We start from the raw sequence: 22756 nt of genomic DNA on the forward strand, positions 1-22756 counted from the left end.
CTTTGATTTTATTGGCCTACACCCTATCGGGCTTGCATAGAACTGTCCAAGTCAACTATCCCCATCCCACTTACATACGTTGTGGTGGAAACAAGCCAGATCCGGATTTTCCATTCCAATATTGAATCAGACACTACATATTGGTAGTATTGCTAAGTCGAAAATATTTCATTTTGTATGGGTAGCAATTTTCGTGTTTCCACTGGTAAACATTGTATAACGGAGACTAGAGCAACAATAAATCAATGAATCGACTAAAAATCAACTCAACTATTTTGGTAATTTATTGTCTGATTTCAGACTCCCAAATGTAAATATGATTAATTTCCTTAGTCATCCATGTATGTCTTAGGCAAAACAATATCTAACCGATTAATCGATTAGTCGAAACAGCAAGTTTCAGATGAATGGACTACAAAATAATCAGTGAGTTGGTTGCAACCTTAAAGGGTACCAAAGAAATAGTATATACAGTATCTCTACCAAAAACACAACACGGTACCTTCTCGTCTTAACTGTACAAAACGGTATGCTTTGTTGCTGTTATGATGCCATACTAGTTCCTACAGCTATTTGTATGTGCTGATAAATAGAACCCAGTTCCTGGATTTACCGATATCTATGCCTCTGCCATATAGAGGATCTTTGACTAGTGTTTCCGCAGTATGGCCTAAACAAAGCAGAACACTCCTGTCATATAGAGGATCTTTGACTAGCATTTCCTGGATTTACCGATTCAAACCAACTTATTGGGGTACCAAACACAGCCCGATCATAAAGTGGACAAATCAAGCATTATTCACCTAATGCCTTATTGGAACCCTCATGTCAAGGTACCAGCCTCAATATGGCACCCGAAGGGGGATGTGAAACAAGTGGTGCAGTGGCTGTGTCTATTTTACTTGGGCAGACATGTTCTTCCTGGCCCAGAGATTGTCATCCCTGCCATAGCGTTTTCAAAACATCATGACACAAGATCTTCTGCGTACCACCCAAGCACTATAGCGAGTGTGTGTCTCTGTGTGTGTTCACTCTTCACTTTGATTTGTGACTTTGTACGTATGTGTCACATTCGGCTGGGCGTGCACAAGTGTGTGTGTGTGTGCGAAGATTGTAAGAAGGCGATGCCATAGTGAGGAATGATAGCTGATGCTGACACGCTGACAGACATCATCACTCTAGTCTTTATATTGAAATACATTAAGCGCCGCCACTTTAAATGTTTAATTAAACCAATCTAGGTCCACCAGGACAAACAAGGACGCCACTTTTTGCGAGCGAGACATCACACACGTGTCCTTTTTTTGCGCCTTGCAGTCCCCGTCGTCTTGTTGACTTTGATTGCTCCTCAAAAATCCATCTGGAATTTTGATGGGGCGTGTTTTTGAAGGGGAGAGGCCTGGCAAACCGCAAGCGACGAGATGCCTTGAGTTGAAACAAAAGGCCTCTGCGGTCGTGTCTGCTCCTCGGGGGCCCCCGCCCGTGTGCAGATAGTCTGTAATTGTCGTTTACGCCATCATTATTACAGCATGTTAGGCCTTTTCTCGTGCACTTCTCTTCTCCTGGAAACATGCGGCGCTCGTGGCTTCAAAGTACCGTACGAGCGTAGTAAAATTTGGGGGTGGGGGATGAGAAGGGGGTGAGCTTTCTTTTTTCTTGCCAGGCAGATGAGGAAAGAAGCCAGATGAGTGTGGGGGGAGAACGTGACTATTATTTTCTTAACGGATACTTTTGAGGTGCATGAAGAAACTCGAGAATCATATCACAGATCCCAGAATGCTGAATTGTAACCAAACTGCAGCCTAAAAGTATATGCCAGTGCCAAGTATACTTTATTCAAAATTATTTTAGTTAACTGTACTTGCAGTACAGTTGCAGTATGTCCTCAAACAGCAGTTTATTATGGTCCTGTTATTTACAGGATCTTTGGCTATTGTTTTTTTACAGTAAGTTCTGAAAAACAGCAGAGTGCGTCTGTTATATAGAGGATCTTTGACTAGCATTTTCACAGCATGGCCTTAAAAACAGAAGAGCAGTCGTGCAGAGAATCTTTGACTATTTTTTTCAGTTGGTTCACAAAAACAGCAGCGTTCTCCTGTCAAATAGACAATCTTTATCATAGTAGGTTGTTAAAAGTATAATATAAATATATATGCCTCTGCCATATAGAGGATCTTTGACTAGCAATTTTGCAGTATGGCCTAAACACAGAAGAACACTCCTGTCATATAGAGGATCTTTGACTGGCGTTTTTGCAGTATGGCCTAAACACAGAAGAACTCACCTCAAATAGACAATCTTTGCCTTGTGTTTTCATAGTAGGTTGTTAAAAGTATAATATAAATATATATGCCTCTGCCATATAAAGGATCTTTGACTAGTGCTTTTGCAGTATGGCCTAAATACAGCAGAATGCTCCTGTCATTTAGAGGATCTTTGACTAGCATTTTCACAGCATGGCCTTAAAAACAGTAGAGCAGTCATGCAGAGAATCCTTGACCATTTTTTTCAGTTGGTTCACAAAAACAGCAGCATGCTCCTGTCAAATAGACAATCTTTGCCTTGTGTTTTCATAGTAGGTTGTTAAAAGTATAATATAAATATATATGATCTGCCATATAGAGGATCTTTGACTAGTGTTTTCGCAGTATGGCCTAAACACGGCAGAACGCTCCTGTCATATAGAGGATCTTTGACTAGCATTTTCACAGCATGGCCTTAAAAACAGTAGAGCAGTCGTGCAGAAAATATTTTACTATTTTTTGTCAGTTGGTTCACAAAAACAGCAGCGTGCTCTTGTCAAATAGACAATCTTTGCCTTGTGTTTTCATAGTAGGTTGTTAAAAGTATAATATAAATATATATGCCTCTGCCATATAGAGGATCTTTGACTAGTGTTTTCGCAGTATGGCCTAAACACAGCAGAACACTCCTGTCATATAGAGGATCTTTGACTGGGATTTTTGCAGTATGGCCTAAACACTGAAGAACGCTCCTGTCGTATAGAGGATCTTTGACTGGCGTTTTTGCAGGTTGGCTTTAAAAACAGAAGGTCTGCTGTGTTTTCATGTGTAACTTATACAAGATTTTAGGTATAAAAGGACATTGTGATACATTGATTGTATGCAATATGAGAATAACAGTGAAGAAAGTGCAATGTAGTGGCTAGCTCTATGTTAGACTGTGGAACTGTTCCTAATGAAGTGTCATGTCCCAGTGTGCCCAAGATGAGGATTAAAAGCAAATTTCCACGCAATTACTTGAGTGATCTCGTTTACATTGTATATTGTTCCTTCCAAATATTGTAATTTTGGTGTAATTTTGCATAGAAACGTTCTTCCGGTGAGACTGTGATGGTAATTCATATGCAGTGCAGTTTTGGGAGCTGCTCTTCCACTGCTTTTGCCAGCAGAGGGAGTCTAATTGTGGCGTTCAAGGGCTTGTTTGCACATCTGCTGAAAATTCATCTCACCCACAATCAAGTCGATGTGATGGGAACACATTGTTGTTTTCGTGTATGTTGCTTTAAGAGTAATTTATTGCCAATCAGCGTGACTGACACATCCTCCATGACTTCTATTATCATGAACGCATTATTATTATTAGTCATTGTTATTAGTCATGCAGTATGTTTGCGATTTTTTTTGCAGAGACATTCCACTTGTGTATTAAGTTTGTGGGGCGTGCTGTTGTGGTGGAGCCCACGCAGGAAAGCCGCAAATGCGCTCATGTTGCACGGCAACAAAGCGACAAGTTCGCATGATGCGCTTTATAAAGGCCTGTCTCTCTCTCTGCTTGTGTATAAAAGACAATTTCCAACATCATCACTTTGGTGTGTGCAACAACGGCGCGCAAGCCCGGCCCCATTATCCACATAGCCACCCGTGGAGGAGGGAGGAGGAGGAGGAGGAGTAGGCGTGCACCCCTCCCAACTCCTCTCTTACCTGTAATAGACTCTTACCTGCGCGGCTGCTATGGAAAGGTCCTTAAAAGCGGCGTTTTTTCAAGGGGATTCTTAATTAGACTGCGGAAAGGAGAGTCTGATCCCCCCCTGCTCTTTCATTGTGGACCCTTCCACCATCTCACCTGCACAATTTTCACTCGGCTCGGCTCGGCTCGGCTTTTACCGGACAGTACCATGGGGATGGTCCCACGTGAGCTCAGTGCAGCAACGAAGAGCCGCCATGTGTGCAAGTGGAAGGGTTAGTTAATTAGTGAGATAGTTAGTTATAGTTAGTGACTGCGTCGTGTACAAGTGCATGGCCCACGCACGGAGTGGCACCGACCATGCACAAGCCCCTCCGAACCTGGACCCTGTACCCTGTGTTCCTGTGTTTGGGCATCATCTACCTCAGACTAGGGTGAGTTTACCTCCATGGGGCACTCAAACATGCAATTAAACTTAAAATATTTCCATTTTCTGCAACATTTCAACCAATTTTAGAGCTACAATCAAACCAGCACGTTGGTTCCTTCACTGTCATTCACAAGCAGTTGCTCTTTGCAGCCGTGCATACCTCTTCTTTTTTTTAATAGCACCACACAAGAGTGGTATTTCCACATTCCATTGGCCCAGACTGAGTTTTTACCTGTTTAGCTTTAACTCTCCTCATCCCTCCCCTCAGCGCCTCTGCTTTTAGAACACCCACGCACACGCACACGCACACAGGAAGCCGCTCGTAATGTGGATGATTTAAGCTGTGTATCACAGTAGTAGTCCATTTGTGGCCCTGAAGATGTACAATTGACACTACTGTACTGTACATCATTGGTACACCGTTACATTATATGCCGCCATAACAGACATATACTATACTTTAGTTCCTGTTTATCTATTTTACTATTATTTTTAACTATTATTTTAATGTTTATTGTTACTGTTTCTCCCGCGTACTCCGGTTTCCTCCCACATTCCAAAAACATGCTAAGGTTAATTGGAGACTCCAAGTTGTCAGGAAGGCTCTGCGGTTTTTAAGAACCTACTAAAAAAGCTAGTCAAAGATCTTCTATATGACAAGATTGCTCTGTTAATTACTCATTAATTACTACCGACCAAGGGTGCGAGAGAAAAAACACAAATGCCCGCAAATAAAGAAACATTTTTCAATTGAAAATCTGCGGATTTGCGGCTCGTGAATGCAGAATTGTTGAGGCAACATTTTGTTGAAAAGTTTCAGAGAAAATCAATTCAGCCAAAAATACCGGGAGAGAAAAATCCCAAATGGGCAGTTTTCTGAAAATTTTCACATTTACACAGTTGCTAATGCTAAATGGGGGCTGCACGGTGGTCGAGTAGTTAGCACGCAGGCCACACAGCCAGTTCGATTCCACGCTCGGCCATGTTCTCCCCGTGCATGCGTGGGTTTTCTCCGGGTACTCCGGTTTCCTCCCACATTCCAAAAACATGCTAGGTTAATTGGCCACTCCAAATTGTCCATAGGTATGAATGTGAGTGTGAATGGTTGTTTGTCTATATGTGCCCTGTGATTGGCTGCCCACCAGTCCAGGGTGTACCCCGCACCCCCCGCTACCCTTGTGAGGAAAAGCGGGAGAAAATGAACGAATGAATGAATGAATGTAAATTCACCATAGACATGCCACCAATGAGAGCCATGCTGTGTTTTTGTGATGGTAGTTTACAGATCACATTCTACGCCTGAACCGCTGCATGCAAATTGATCCAAATTGGTCCAAATGTGCACCCCCAATTCTGTCTCCTGTGCTATTATTCCCCCCCACCCCACAAATGCACCACACGACAAACCCCGTTATTAAACCCCATATGTTGAAGTGACTTGAAATTTCTCACGCGGCTCCACGAAACAGATGCTGCAGCTTAAAGGGTGTTTAACTCAATCGCTGTAAAATTTTCGGTATGCTGAAAAAATTGTACAGACAAAACCACGCATATGTACAATTTGGGCAAGATTGGTGGAAAAACATGACCGCCATCACGCAAAAGCGTCTTACTTATTTGGCAGCAGCCACTGCTCATAATAGGGGCTCCGCTATATTAGTCATGGCTTAGTGTATAAACACCTCTTCATTGGCGATATTTTATGCTAATATATTCTATTTACAATTCAGTTCACTTACTTATTACCTTTATTTGGCAAAAAAATAACATGCTGTGCTTTAAATAAACAAATTGGACATAATATTACTAACATATTGTGCATAGCATTGTGAGCTTCCAGGGGAAATATTGTGTTTACATTCTAGTGAGCTGTCTGAGTTTGTGAGTGTGTGTGTGTGTGTGTGTGGTAAGATGGGGTGGGGTGGGGGGTGGGGGGGTGGGGGGTGCTTACTGTGTTTACTAAGCCCGACCATTTAGCTCATTCCTTCCATCCCATTTTACTCTCACTAAATCTTTCATTGTACCCTCTTCATTTACGACGACTGGAGCCTGCAGGTGTTGACTGACAGCCTCATAGCAACACACACTCACACACACTCACACACACTCACACACACACACACACAAGGAGACACTACACAAATCCATGCTTGTAGTGCAACGGTATTGCATGAGTATCATTACAAGAGTACTTTGAGGGAATGGTAAGTCTAGGATATTTCAACTTCCATAAGAATATTTGCCATATTCCAGTCCAAAGCTTGCATTTAACAGCTCATCCTGCCCAAAAAATGTGCCCCCCCCCACACACACACACTTCTTTTTGCACTGTGATGACTGTTTGTTGATGTTTGGGAGGTATAGATAGAGGGGGGGTGGCGGGTGGGGCGGCTGGTGATGATGAATGAAACCTCGGATCAGTGTCACCCCCCCCAAACAACCCCCCCTATTGTCCCACAGCGGCAAAGTGGGCGGACTGCGGTCGTCTGCGGCCGCCCAATGGCAGCACAGGCACTTTTCTGCCATGCGAGGTCCTTGAACGCACCACCACTACCACCGAGCATCGCAGCAGCGGAGACATGTCAGAGCCCACCCCGGCCCCCGGCCCCGCACACTCGGCCACGGCAGCGCGGAGCGGCGTAGACCTGACAGGGAAGGAAGAGGACTAATTTGGAATTAAGAGACTATTTTTTTGGGTGGTGGTGGTGGTGGTGGTGGTGGTGGGGAGTGTGTGTTTCTCCATCTTGCCATCGCTTTCGCTCCTCCATGTCATCATGATCCTCTTCTCGTCGCGCAGTGTGCTGCTGTCAGTCTACTACCCGCAAATCTTCCTCATCCTCACCAGCGGCAGCTACCTGTAAGTTCATGAATTAACTCCTAAAGCTTCCTTCGCTCAGGTTCTTTTCTCTCTTGTACTGAAAAGCAAAAAGTTACATTTAAGTTACATTTGCTTTGTAACAACGGGGCACCTAAACGCACCTTTAACCATCAAGAGCGTCATTACAAGCAGGGGTGTGCAAAGTGTGGCACCGAGGCCCGTATGTGGAACTTTGTGTTTTTTATCGCCTGGTGACATGCTCTATGAAGAAAATTACATCAGAATTTTACAAGGAAAATGAAAAATAAATGCTAGCATAGCACCTTAGCAGATAATAATGCTATATAAATAAGAAAAAAGGTTTCATTTTATGACAACAAACACGACTTAAAAAGACCCTTTTCAACACGAACGCTTATGTAATGACAAGCAGTCATTTAAAACAGGTGTGTCCAAAGTGTGGACCGGGGGCCATTTGTGGAACTTCGTGTTTTTTATGGCCTGGTGACATGCTCTATGAAGAAAATTACATCAGAATTTTACAAGGAAAATGAAAAATAAATGCTAGCATAGCACCTTAGCAGATAATAATGCTATATAAATAACACAAAAGGTTTCATTTTATGACAACAAACACGACTTAAAAAGACCCTTTTCAACACGAACGCTTATGTTATGACAAGCAGTTATTTAAAACAGGTGTGTCCAAAGTGTGGACCGGGGGCCATTTGTGGCCCGAGGCTCAGTCTCTATTGGCCCGAGGCTCGCCGTTCTGTTTTACAAAGAAGGTTAGCGCCACACTGATTCTTTTTTTTAAAAAGTATAATAAAAATATTATCCTAGCATCGAGCACATACTTGAGCGATACTGTTTAATTTTGAGTCGCCCACCAAAGGGTCAACAAATATGTAAATAAACTGTGTACACATGTATTAGAGTGCCGTCCAGTGTAATGTTTACACCATAACTGCCCCTAAATTAACACTACCATTAATAATAATAATTACACACACCAGAACACCCACATAAAAGTACATTTTAAAATTGTTTTTTTTTTTTGTCAAATTAACTTAGTATGCCATTATTGAAAGTGATATGTCACACCGTTTGAAAGATTTTATTTTTTTATTAAAGGTGGCATAATAAATCATAAAAAATAAACAACTATTTTTTCAGTATTTCAGATTTATTCACCAAAAACACCAACGTCTGTTTGCATGCCGGCTTCTTTTTGTCCACTGAGTGGCAGAGATGTTCACAACTTGTTCCCACTTTTCTTTTTTTTTTTTTTTTGAATGAGTGTTACTTTTTCACGCTTTTGAACCTGTCAATGCATGACCTCATCGTTCATTCATCATCTCATGTGATTGACACCCTAACCGCCTGGTGGCTTTTCATTAAACACCAATCATTCCTCCCAAGGATCCGGACTTCCAAAATAATTACTAAGCCATTCTCTGGCTCTGTCCGTCTCTCTCTCTCTCTCTCTCTTTCTCGACTCTCTCTTTCTGCCCGCTTCCTCTGCTGCCCGGAGACCCCAAACCTGCTGCTAAAATAGATGTGGTTTTTGGGGGTTTTTCCAAGTTAAAAGTGCAGTGGCTGCACTCGTTGCGTGCACGCATGCAGCACGGTCATGCTGTTTTCTAGCATTATTGAAGGGTTTCTCTTCCATTGATATTGATTGGAAATAATCATGATAATAGTCACTTTTTAAAAGAATATGCAATATGATGACTGCCTCGAAGGGAGTGGAGAGAGAGAGAGAGAGCATCCCATTCAGTCTTAAAACTGCTTTTCAGAGGAGGAAGAGGAGGAGGCGGAGGAGAGGAGTCCTCCATCTAAGTTAAAATGTGTCCCAGACATGATTTTTTTAAAGTGCATTCCTCTGTAACATTCATGCCTGGGAGCAGAGCGCTGGCTCACAGTGCACGTCCATGTGATGGACAAGGTGGTTGCAGCCGACGTCTGCCGTGACGTCGGACGCCCACTTTTGTCTCGGGGCGACACGACACTATGATGTAAGAGCCTCGCACTATACGGATGTACCTTTTTTTTGGCATTGATGTCAGGTCACGTTGGCAAAGATGCTCAGTGGAATGTGAGCTAAATGGATTTCTATCCGCCGGATGTAAGAAGGAGCGTGTTCACTGCTTTGCTCACTCAAAAGAAGCATTAGGCAGTACACAACTTTTTATTTATAATAGTGAGTGAATAAGTCACCTTCTTGGCTCCAGTGAAGCATAGTGGTGGGTGTGCTTCCCGGGCACTAGGGGAGCTGTGGTCCATTGAGAGGAATTCCAACATGTACTGTGACATTGTAAAGCAGAGCATGATATAATAGCTGCAAGTGAGTATGTCATGGAATTGGGCCTTGATGCCTTGATGGATGTTAGACACCTTGCACTACTCCACTTTTCTTCTCCGTGTGGATGCCCCACAGGTTCTCAACTGGGTTCAGGTATACGGAATCCACAACCTTCACTTGTCACCTTGGAGGTGTGTTCGGACTCCTGGTATTGGAAAAAACTTCAATGCGACCCAGTTTCTGCTTCACGGTGTCACAATGTACATGTTCTCCCTCAATGAACCACAGCTCACTAAGTGCTGGCAGCACTCGTGCAGCCCCAGTCCATGGTGTTGCAAGACAATAGTCACGTATACATGGACCCAAATATTCCAATTGCATTCGGTTTATTTGCCTTTGTATACACCTCATTCCGAAAGAAAAGTGTCAATCCCAATGAACATATAATCGAATTCACAGGGGTGGAATATTCCTTTCCCTAATCCGATTGAGGTATCTTGTAAGCACTCAAATGGAAAGTTGTCAGGTTTTCTTCTTTTGTTGTTTATTGGCGGTTGGCAAGCAGCTTTCGTGTGCATTAGCGCCATCTGTGGAACAGAATTTCAAGACTGGACGAATAAAAAACTGGCAATACGGAGTTATTCCAACAAGTGAAAGATAAACTCGAGGAAGTCGTTATCACGTGATGTTGATGTTTACGTTTTACTGGGCATGCCCTATTGACTATTCTGGTTGATTATAGCGGCGCATGTAGACAAGAGATTGGAATATTCCTTTCCCTGGATACCATTGTTTTCGGAAAGGTCATTCAGAAAGAATCAATTCGGAAAGAGAAAAACTCCTCATGTAAACGTGGCTACTGTTATCTTGTTAGCTATTTAGACAATAACAATATTGATACAAATTCTATACTGCTACACCAGCTATGCACTGACTACTCTCCAGTATATCCAAGTCAATTTTCCATAGTGTTGTCCCTTGAGAAGATCACATAAAGCTGTGTTAAAGATATAGACGTGTTATTGTCAAGTTATGATGTAGGCATATTATATGCTGTATATACGTACATATAGTTTGTAAATAGTTACTGGTAATACATTCAATAAAATACACTAATTATGGGTCACCAAGTTTTTTTTTCCAGTTAGAGCTACTCATTTTTGTAACTTTTTGTAATAGCTTATTTCAATCCAAACAAAGCAAATGCTTGTTTTATTAGAACATTAACCAAATGCTGATATCCACAAGGCATTTCTTTCTAGTATTATTCACGGAAAACCTGAATTAAACCCCCCATTAAAGTATACATGTTTTCCTACGTTGAATGTTGCCATATTTTTTACATTTTATTATTTTTTTTATAGATGCATTTTTTTGCATGTGCAAAGTGTGTGTGAGTGCGCGTGGCTTCACAGTTGATTTACGTACCTCGTTATTGTCAGGTCATGGTGAGGTCATGCTGCCGATTGCAAGAACCGGCACCAAAGTCACGCTAGGGGTCTCAAACACGCGTCCCGCGGGCCAAATGTGGCCCGCAGGACACTAGTTTGAGGCCCCTGCCTTCATATGAAAGTTTAATATGGATGCTGTATGGTATCATGTACCCAGAAAAAATCATTACGTTTGATTAATGTTCATGTTAAAAGTTAAATAACTGTTAATAGTTATCCTCCCTATCTGTGTGGAAGTGGTCAGTTTTGGGCTATTTAAGTTTAAAGGAAATAACTTGAAGGCTACCGTTTAGGTCGCTAGCTCTCTAGTTTGCGAGTTAGCGTGTGTCTCAAGACCCTGCTGTTGCGCAATATGTTGTAAATAAAAAGAGTATAAATGTGACTATAGTCGTGTTTTGTCATGTCTACAGGGCTCTAATAATGCTTTGTTCATTTTAATCTGAAAAAAATAATTTGTCTACCCACCAACTATACGTATGTGGTTTCTTAAATTTTTATTATTTGCCGTTTTATTATTATTATTATTATTATTATTATTATTATTATTATTATTATTATTATTATTATTATTATTATTATTATTATTATTATTATTATTATTATTATTATTATTATTATATTTATTAGTGATTGATTGATTTTCTTTATTCTTGATTTGTTTCATTTATTTTTCATCTTTTTTTGTGTAGAAAAAATAAAAATTAAGATATTTGAGAACAGTGGAATGTTTTATCAGAGCTTTTATTGTAGAAAATCGGAACCAAAGCACTGAAAAAGTTTGAATATTTTTCTGTTTTTAATAAAAAAGTTTTTTTTTTTTTGGAAAACCCGATGCGGCCCAGTCTCACCCAGACCCTAGCTCCAGTGGCCCCCAAGTAAATTGAGTTTGAGACCCCTGGTCTACGCGATAGTTCATCTTGGAAAGAGCGCTTAGTGTGTAAAAAAGCAGAGTCCCCACAATGAGCCTCGTTGGTATGGATGGGATGTCATGGTTGCCACTGGTGACCGGGGTATACGCCAACGGGGGTCATGGCGGGGTCAGCGGAGCAACAAGAGGTGGAATGACACATGTGAGCTAACGTGGACATGGTGCAAACTCTGAAGATGACTTTTTTTTTGGTGCGTTTCATTTTAAGAGCGGAGCACTTTGTATTCCGGGCCTGGAGTGCGGTGTCACAGCTGCAGTTGGGTTTCATTGGAGAGGAGCTGTCTGTGTGGAAAAAGGTCTCACCATCCATCAACTGTTTGCTCTTAATCTTCTACAACAGTTTTTTGTGGTGATCCCTGAAAATTTGGCACGAGCGCGGTTCTGTGTGCTGTAACAGTTGTGTTTGGCTGCATGTTAGCACGCTGATGTGTGCAAGCTGCCACCCCTGAGAAGTCGCGGGGTGTCATCTCATAAACAGCATTTAGTCACCTTTTAGATTAAGTGTTGTTAATGTGTCCCATGTGTTGGTGTAAAATAAAAGCAGCTGTGAGTCTTAAGGAATGATATATTCTTTAATGATAATTGCGCACAAGCTAACATCTGCATCATCATCATCATCGTCCACCCATGTTGCCCGCCGACACAAATCATCATCAGTGCAAAGTTCAATTGTGAGACATTTACTGAGAATTCTATCGTTTAGTGGGCCTTTTCTAACAGGTTTTATACACTGCCTTGCTGCCGGTCCTCCACCATAATAGTTTGTAGTGGCTACTTCCCCTTAGACATCGGTCTTAAGGGGTAGGGGCAATGCAAGGGGTAATACTTTGACCCTGCAAAGACATTTGACTTGATGGCGGCCATGTTTGTCCAATCAAATTTCACACACATTTGGCTTATCAGGCCCCTGAAAGCTGTACCAAATTTAGTGGTGATTCGACCAAACATCCTAAAGTTTCAGCAGGTGTGTTGTACAAGAAACTCTAAGCCCCGCCCACCCGTTGACACTTTTGTTCAGGTGTAGAAAAGCTAGCAGACACAAACCAATACATTCATTCATTTTCTACCGCGGGATGCTGGAGCCTATTCCAGCCGATGAGAGGCGGGGTACACCCTGGACTGGTCACCAGCCAATCACAGGGCACATATAGACAAACAACCATTCACACTCACATTCATACCTATGGACAATTTGGAGTCACCAATTAACCTAGCATGTTTTTGGAATGTGGGAGGAAACCGGAGTACCTGGAAAAAAGCTGTGAGGTCTGTGCGCTAACCGCTCGCGGATATATCGGTATATGTTTGTATATTTATTAGTTATAACTTGGGAGTGTTAAGTTGCTGTGTGATGAGTTTAGTGATCACCCATGCATGCACGGGGAGAACATGCAAACTCCACACAGAGATGGCCGAAGGTGGAATTGAACTGCGGTGAGCTGTGCGCCCTAACCATTCGTCCGCCGTGCAGCCACAAACCAATACCCCCCTCATTTTTTAATGACTAAATGGAAAGGTAGTTTATGTTACCTTTCAAATTCTGTAAATTCTGTAAAAAGCACTATGAGATGTACAGTAGGAGTCCTATACATCCTAGCTTCGGTAGATCCACGTCATTAATGAATTAACATTTTGCAGATATTCCATTCAGATCTGATTCAATTCCAAATATAATCCAGTCCTGATATCTTTTAAATCTGAAATGGGTGAGTATCGGGTGGCTTGAACTATGCAACCGCGTGCATGTGTGAACCTGAGAGACCAAGAGTTAAAGTAATGGACATTTAATAAGAAAACCCAACTGCCAAAGCATTAGAAAAAGGCTTTCGCTTTACTATGGAACGTACATCAATCACTGGTTGAAATGAATCATCCCCGGGGGAACCTCACATGAACTCAAGTCAGCCAATCTGACCATCCTCTGGAAGTTCTAACCATGTGTGTGATGGTGTTCTTGTCTTTTTGGCAGGGCCCTGTCCTCAGTGGTGGCTCTGGGCGCCAACATCATCTGCAACAAGATTCCCGGCCTGGCACCACGTCAGCGAGCCATCTGCCAGAGCCGCCCGGACGCCATCATTGTTGTGGGCGAAGGCGCCCAGATGGGCATCAATGAGTGTCAGTATCAGTTCCGCTACGGACGCTGGAATTGTTCGGCACTGGGGGAAAGGACGGTCTTCGGTCAGGAGCTGCGTGTAGGTCAGTCTGGTTTATCATGCAAAAGGCAAAGAATGCGTTTACACTTTATGTCCATGGCTTCACGTGTGAACCGATTCTAGCTGATTACGTTCTAGTTTTTTTATGCAAAAACTACACAAACAATTTCCATGCAACTATTTTGACAAATAGCTCACAGCATCTTGTTTTCATTCATTCATTCATTTTCTACCGCTTATCCACACGAGGGTCGTGGTACACCCTTGACTGGTGGCCAGCCAATCACAGGGCACATATAGACAAACAACCATTCACACTCACATTCATACCGATGGACAATTTGGAGTCGCCCATTAACCTAGCATGTTTTTGGAATGTGGGAGGAAACCGGAGTACCCGGAGAAAACCCACACATGCACGGGGAGAACATGCAAACTCCACACAGAGATGGCCGAGGGTGGAATTGAACCCTGGTCTCCTAGCTGTGAGGTCTGCGCGCTAACCACTCGGCCGCCGTGCCGCCCCCATTTAATCGCCATTGAATCGTAATGGAAGTGTTCACCCTCATCCCAGACGGCAAATGCAACCATCAATGCGATTGGCTTGCATCATTGTTTCGGAAAAAGCAACTACCCAATAGCTGAAAAAACAAACAAACAAACAAACACCAACAAACACAGATAATTTCTATTAGATAAATTGACTTTCACCAACAAACATATTCTCGTATTCGTCAATGCATCTGTTTTTCCCGGGGAACTCCCATATTTTAGTAGTAAGAGCATGGCGGACCAGGACTTGATGAGTTGATGGACGTAGACGGGATGTGGACATAAATGGGTTTCACTAATTGACATATCTGATAATAAGACTGCATTAAGTTTAAGTTCAGTTCTTGCAAATGTTACCGATCATGTGGTTATGCTATTGAAACCTTCCCATCAAACGTGGAGCCATCCTATTGTTTGACTGTAACTGGAATGGATGCAACATGTGGTGGTACCAGTCCCTCTGTGGCCTATGAAAATGCAGCCCATCACGGGCCAAACCCAAGTTTGCACACATCACACACTCCAAAAAAACCCAAACCAGTAACACACTCTATTGTATAACCATCCGAATCCGAATTTCACATGCTACCGATCCCGGGCCCCATTGTAGTCTTCATTGTTGTGTTTTTCTTTCTGTTGTTTCGGTTCTGGCTTTATGACCCCCGCATGATTAAAAACTACTGTTGAAAAATGACATTGCAGATGAGGAGACAACTAATGGTGGTGTTTTTGAGTCAACTCGACGGACACATCTGTTGTTAATTGCCTTCAAGTGGTTACATCCATGCCTTGCTTCTCTGTGTATGCAGGAAAAAAAGCAGATGTAAAGCTTGGTAACGTTCATTTAATTTTGAAGGTAGCGTCACATATGTCCCTTCAGACCAAAAAAGTTGTGGCTGGGTTTATGCATTGAGGCCAGTGGTTCTGTTTAGACTCACTTTGTCTTCGTCGTGGATGTGCTGCCTTGTGTTCCAATGGTGCTCCTGTTTGTTTTTTACATATGATTTAGTGGAACCGATTGTCATCCGTGAGCAGATGAAAAACAGGTCTGATTTCAGTCCGTCAGATGGTTGTAATGCATCTGTCTGAATGGATATTTGTGATACAAAAATATGATTCCCATTTTTCAAAGTACTTAGACCAGATTTATTTAACTAAATTGTTGTTGATGGGCCACATTAAAAAAACCCAATTTCTTCTCTACTGTTCTTATGTTGTGCATTTCTCAGTGGTAGTCATAAAAAGGTCATAAATTAAGATGAAGGAAAATTATTTTTAACACTCGTCAAAGACCCCATTTGGACCTACTGCAAAAATGCTATCCAAGATCTCAGATCATACTAGTGTTCTGCTGTTTTGAGGAATCTACTGCAAAAACACCGGTCAAAGAGCCCGTACGGTGTATGACAGGAATGCCTGTGCAAAAACATTGGTCAAAGAGCCCATACGGTATATGACAGGAATGCCTGTGCAAAAAACACTGGTCAAAGAGCCCATACGGTATATGACAGGAATGCCTGTGCAAAAACATTGGTCAAAGAGCCCATACGGTATACGTATGACAGGAATGCCTGTGCAAAAACATTGGTCAAAGAGCCCATACGGTATATGACAGGAATGCCTGTGCAAAAACACTGGTCAAAGAGCCCATACGGTGTATGACAGGAATGCCTGTGCAAAAACACTGGTCAAAGAGCCCATACGGTATATGACAGGAATGCCTGTGCAAAAACACTGGTCAAAGATCGTCTATAAATAGGAAGGCTCTGCTCCGGGTACTCCGGTTTCCTCCCACATTCCAAAAACATGCTAGGTTAATTGGCCACTCCAAATTGTCCATAGGTATGAATGTGAGTGTGAATGGTTGTTTGTCTATATGTGCCCTGTGATTGGCTGGCCACCAGTCCAGGGTGTACCCCGCCTCTCGTCAGCTGGGATAGGCTCCAGCACCCCCGTCACCCTCGTGAGGATAAGCGGTAGAAAATGCTAAAATGCTAAATATACCAGGATCCACTGTCACAGCTCCTGGATCTGCTGTTTTTCAGTGCCTACTGTAAAAATACTTGTCAAATATCTGCTGTTTTTCGGAATTTGTTGCAACCTGGTTAACTGAACATGCAGGCTCAGTTGAACGGAGCTGACCTGGTGGCATCCCATTGGGAAGCTCATCCATCATTCTTCATATTAACCCAGCAATTGGCCTCTTTAGTCACCTCACATGTTTGTGCTTGCTACGCAGACTTCTGGTCAAAAAGTTGCTTGTCATCAACATGTGGGACCAAACCAAAATAAATGCCACATTTCCTCCAGCCGTGGTGCTCTGTACGAGCGATTGGGTTGAGGTTAAAAGGCGCTGCGAGTCGAGTCTGCGGATACGTCGTCATAAAATGCTGGCTTGCAAATCATTAGCTTTGGAAAACAACTAGGTGGTGATTATAGAGGTCGGCCATATTGCTGATAATTGCATTGCGATTAATATGTGCTTTGTCTTTACTGGGGAGTTTTTAGCTTTACCAGGGACAAAATTATTGTTGAAATGTTGATGATTCTGGTGTGGATATTATAGCATTTTCAGTTATTTTTAGCGGATCTATGTATCGATATCTGTCAGTCCATATCTACCTTTATTTATTTGTGTATCTATGATGGGATGAAGCTATGTGTTGTAGTCGACGCCGAGGCTCTCTTCTTCATGGGACAGCATTTTTGTAGCGCCCCACTCGGTTGCCGTGGGAGACCCCAGGCATCGCCGCCAGTGAAGAATTCCCATGTCAGTCGGACACTGTGGAAAAAAGCAAACTTCTAGTGTTCACTCTAAACACCTGCCACCAACGTCTGGGCTAGTTTTCCACTGTTTGTCACATTACTTCAAATTGTCCAAGTGCTAAATTATGGAATTCTTTAGCGAGACATATGAAATCATGGAATACACCTCTGGAAAATAAACGTCCATCCTCATCATAATTAAGTGCAAAGGAAAAGCTGTTCCGCTCCCGTTGAAGTTCTAAACTTAAATCCTTCAAATGATGAGCACTTTAGTTTTGGACTGCATGGAGGAGCTCGGCCGACCGCGGCTTTACGTTCCACATAAATAAGACCGGAGAACCTGATCTACACTGTGTTGGTTCCCACTTTATTTTCAACATAGGTGTTTTAGCCTTTTGTTGCCAAGGCTAGAGTGCCCCAAATGTTTGTGTGCCAGTGCCAAACTAGTGTTTTTGCCAAGAGTTTTGGCTCCTTTATTACCCTGTGACTGACAAATTGGAGAACAATGGCATGAAGCGGCGCAGGGATTCAAAGCCATCAATTTTGTTCCACTTCCAACATGTTTGAAATGGAGAGGAAGAAGCCGAGTTGACTTAATCCTCCCACTTCTCCTTGTATCAGCAATTACTGACCATTTGTTATTCGGTAATACAGAATAAATAAAGAAAGCATGGTATAAATGTTGACAGAAACATTGTATAATAATTAATAAATAGGTATACAAAATGAAATACATTACTTTTATCCATAGAGACTGGACTTAATCTAAAGCGACAACAACCCTTTGACGTCCGATTTCTTTGGATTTCAACAAACATATAACGGTCTTTACTTGTCACACAAGAATTTAAAACGTAGAAGTGTGCTAGCTTAACTTACAAATTCAAATCCAATACATACTCAAATAAAAATTACAAACTGTACATTGACAATAATTTTGTTTTGTGTATATTATATGAATTTTTTTTAAATCTTCTTCATTTTATCTACGCACACATATCAATTTATATATTTTTCCTATTTTTAAAATGTCATTCATTCATTAATTTAATGTATATGTAGTTATTTTGGAAATTATTGGATATATTTTTTTACATTTTGTGTTTTTTTATGTTCTTTTGTAGATTATCATTAATTTAAATTACTTTTTATAATGCAATTTATTCATTCATTTTGATTTATTTCTTAAATTCTTGGATACTTTTTGTAGTAAATATAGAAAGAAAGCGAGAGTGAAAGAGTTAAATAGATTTTTATGTTATTATATATATTATAATATAATATATTATATATTATATATATTTTTTCTATACTTTAAAAAATATTTTTTAATTTTCTTTTATATTCTATAAATTTTTCCTGCATCTGTTTTTAAAACGCTATTTGTTTTATGTATTTATTCATAAAATTATTTGATATTTTTTGTACATTCTACATATATTATATATATAAATATATATATATATTATATATTATATATTATTATATATTAAGCTGGGATAGGCTCCAGACCCTCGTGAGGAAAAAGCGGTAGAAAATGAATGAATATTATATATTATATTATAATTTTTTAAATATTTTTTTGTAATGTTCATTAAGTTCTATATACTTTTTTTACTTAGTGGAAGCAATCAATATTATCAGTAGTATTAATGAATGGCATGACTCCATTTTCTACTCCCTGTCATTCCAAAAGCACTCCTTTTGTGTCCATTTCTCGATCTATCAGCTTCGAACACAGGTTGCGGCCTCTTCAAATCGTCTTAAAAGGAATGTCTCAACCTATTTGCACTCTTTCAAATAGCAACGCACTTGATGTTGGCGACTGTGTCTTGAAAACAGACACCTTTCAGCAGCCTCCACTCAGCATCAAAGCCCGACATCATAAAACCACGCACTCCGGTTACTCTCTGTTTGACTTTCCAGCCAGTTTGTCACCGTCGTCATTCCGCCTTTTTCCTCCTGGCTTGAAAGGCTTTTGTTTTGTTGTGCCGGCGGTGAGATATGACACGAGTTTGATGTTGCTGTCAGCGCAGAGAGGAATGGATGCGGTGGCACTTGTGGTACAGGTCTACCTTCTATGTGTGTGTGTACGCTTTAGACGTGTCATCTGGAACATAATATACACAATCCTTTCTTGAAGCAACACTATGGTAATGGTAATGGTTTTATTTCATTTGACCATGCATCAGATTACAATTGAGTGCATCCCATAATCAGTTCCCAGTTCCACATGTCCAAAAGGAGTAGGAAGAAGCAAAGCTTATTAAATCCTACCCCTCCATCTGGTACTTTTACAATCAGTAACTGTTACATTTGTTCACTTCCTGCTTTCCAAATATAATTTAGGTTTTTGTTTTTAATTTTATTTTATAAATTTTTTAAATTAAAAAAATGTTTTTAATTTTTTTTATTTATTTTATTTAATTTATATTTTATTTAATTATTATTTATTTTTAATTATTATTTTTTTATTTTTTGACATGAGCATCCAATGCCATAATGGGTACCGTAGTAAGTGTCAATATATTGATATATATAGCACATCATGACTGGTTCAAGACTCTTCATCCTTGTATTTAGCAAACATCAACTGCTTGTATTGTTTCTTGAATTGGCTCATCGTTGTGCATTGTTTGATTTCCTTACTCAATCCATTCCATAGTTTGATTCCACATACTGAAATGCTATGGCTAGCATAACGTAGTCCTAGCATAGAAGTGTTTCAAATGTACTTCTTCCCTGAGATCATATTTCTCCTCTCTTGTAGAGAAGTATTGGATGACATTTTTAGCTAATTGCTTATTTTTAGCCTTATGCATTATTTTAGCTGTTTGAAGATGAACTATATCAGCAAGTTGAAGTATTTGTGATTTTAGAAATAAGGAGTTAGTATGTTCTCTGTAGGCGGCATTATGAATTATCCTTACTGACCTTTTTTGCAGTACATTTAGCGAGTGAAGATTGCTTTTATAGTTATTAGCCCATATTTCCACACAATAAGTAAGATATGGTAGAACCAGAGAGCAATAAAGAGTGTGGAGTGTCATTTCAGAAGCAACGATGCTAGGATTGTGTTTGACCTCTGATATGTTTACGTTGCAAGAAACCTTTACCTTTTAGTGTAAATAGAAGATAACTTCTGTAAAATGTAGAAGCACGATGGTTTAACTGTAAAAATAATAATAAGATATTTAACTCAAAACAGTTGAGTTACTGCTAACTTCATGTCATTCTTCTTCCCTCAAATAACACACAAAAATCCAAAGAAAAAGCAACCTTTTGATGCTGTTGTGTGACTTTAAAGGCGTATTTTTGTCCAGTTCCAAATTAGACGTCCTCAAGGGAACTCTGGAGGTTCCACTGTAGCGACACAGAGCAGAAACTCCCTCTTGGACAATAGAGGGTGTGTGCATGTCCTGATAGTACTGTCTCCCAGGCTGTCTCATGGGCAAATCCACCTGCCTGAGTCGCTGCAGGGCAGCAGGAGGCCCCCCCCAAAAAAGAGATAAAGGATTTGTACGTCAGCGAGAAGCACTAATGTGGAAAGTACTGCAAGGGGTGCAGGATTGAAGTTGTTATTGCAGTCTCCTTGTAGGAAGGCAATAAGGCCGTAGATGTTCATGAAGCGTTTCACAAATGAAGGAAAAACGTGCAATTATCATCCCTATAATTGCCCTTCTATTGTCATAGGGGCGCCGCTCATTGCGAGAACAACGTGACGCTTTTGCACTTTGTAAACGTATTACGGGAGCCTGCGTCTCTTCTCGGAATCACTCGATGGTCATTTGTGGTGAAATCATATCCTTGTATGTATGACAAGCGCGGTCCAACCGAAAGCTAATAATGAACTGGCAAAAATAAAAAAAGACAGAAATGTATTTAAATGACCGCTATGTTCCATTCATGCTTCATTTCCTGCTCTTGACTGAGACAAAGGAAATGAGAGTAGAAGTATGAAGTTAAAACACACGCACGGTCACGCGATGTACGTTTTCATGTCCATCTGCGTGATTCTCTGGTGGGCAGCAGCACTCGTGCAGCATTGATTGTGTCGCTGGCTATTTAGACATTTTGAGTGGATAGTAAAATTGATACTGATGTACAATCTGTACACTAGCTACACCATCAAGTGTGTTATTAGCAAGTTTCACATACACAACAATGTCAAAATGGTCCCCGTTCACACGACTAAAAACACTGTAATATTCATATTCATGTCCATGAATAAACAATTCATTTTTAAACAGTACGGCAAGTGTAACAACCCTAAAATTCATTCCAATCCACTTTATTTACATAGCACATTTTATAAACAGAGTTTCCAAAGTGCTGCACAGAGTAGTAAAATAAAAAGTAAAAAAAAAATACAATAAATAAAGGTACAAATTGAATTTAATCCAAAACTAAAAGATCATTTAAGAAATAAAATAGTAAAATAGATATTAAAATATTAAAAACAAGAAGCGAAGCATTAAAGTATGAAAAAAATAAAACCAATTAAAATAATAATAATAATTTTTTTGAATTTCAACAAACATATAACATATAACAAATTTATATATATATATGTTCTATATATATACAGTGTTCAAAGAAGTTAAAACGTAGAAGTGTGCTAGCTTAACTTACAAATTCAAATCCAATACATACTGAAATAAAAATTACATACTGTACATTGACAATAATTTTGTTTTGTGTATATTTTATGAATATTTTTTAAATCTTTTTCATTTTATCGACGCACACATATACACTGCATCAATTTATATATTTTTCCTATTTTTAAATGTCATTCATTCATTAATTTAATGTATATGTAGTCATTTCTGAAATTATTGGATATATTTTTTGTTAATTATCATTTATTTAAATTACTTTTTATAATGTAAAAGAAGCAAAGCAATAAAAGTATGAAAAAATTAAACCAATAATAATAATAATAATAATAATAATAATAATAATAATAATAATAATAATAATAATAATAATAATAATAATAATAATAATAATAATAACAATAACAATAACAATAACAATAACAATAACAATAACAATAACAATAACAATAACTAAAAGACACAGGACCATACGACTCACTCCGAGTTAAAAGCCAGAGAATAAAAGTGGGTTTTAAGACGAGACTTAAAAGGCAGCAACTGTACCATTACACCACCAGAGACTGACAGGTGAGAGGATAGATACATTTAGCAATTTTATTCTCTTATTTATCATGGCGGCAGCAGGTGTGGAAGTGTCCTCGGGCTGGGACGGAACTTGCGCCTTCTGCCATAAAAAGGACCAGCTGTACCATTACACCAGACGGCAGAAATGTGCATCACAGCCCCTTGCACAAAATGCCCCCGGCAGCAGTTTTTGAAGGACTTGACAAAATGCTCAGAGATGTTGATTTCCTCCTTTTTTCA

At 40.2% G+C, this 22756-nt stretch overlaps 1 protein-coding gene across 3 annotated transcripts in view; it reads left to right on the forward strand.

Annotated features, from left to right (window-relative positions):
• Positions 1-4025: 4025 nt before the first annotated feature.
• Positions 4026-22756, forward strand: part of wnt7bb (wingless-type MMTV integration site family, member 7Bb) — a 43996-nt gene continuing 25265 nt past the window's right edge. The window contains exons 1-2 of one of the 3 annotated variants that reach the window (XM_058075991.1): positions 4026-4361; positions 13829-14055. In XM_058075991.1, coding sequence (XP_057931974.1) covers positions 4288-4361; positions 13829-14055 — 301 coding nt within the window. In that variant the 5' untranslated portion in view covers positions 4026-4287. Of the gene's footprint in view, positions 4362-7053; positions 7215-13828; positions 14056-22756 lie in introns of those variants that run through there. The other 2 variants (XM_058075990.1, XM_058075992.1) reach the window with 2 other exon arrangements.

The sequence above is a fragment of the Doryrhamphus excisus genome, chromosome 6 (assembly GCF_030265055.1).
Source record: "Doryrhamphus excisus isolate RoL2022-K1 chromosome 6, RoL_Dexc_1.0, whole genome shotgun sequence".
Lineage (NCBI taxonomy): Eukaryota > Metazoa > Chordata > Actinopteri > Syngnathiformes > Syngnathidae > Doryrhamphus > Doryrhamphus excisus.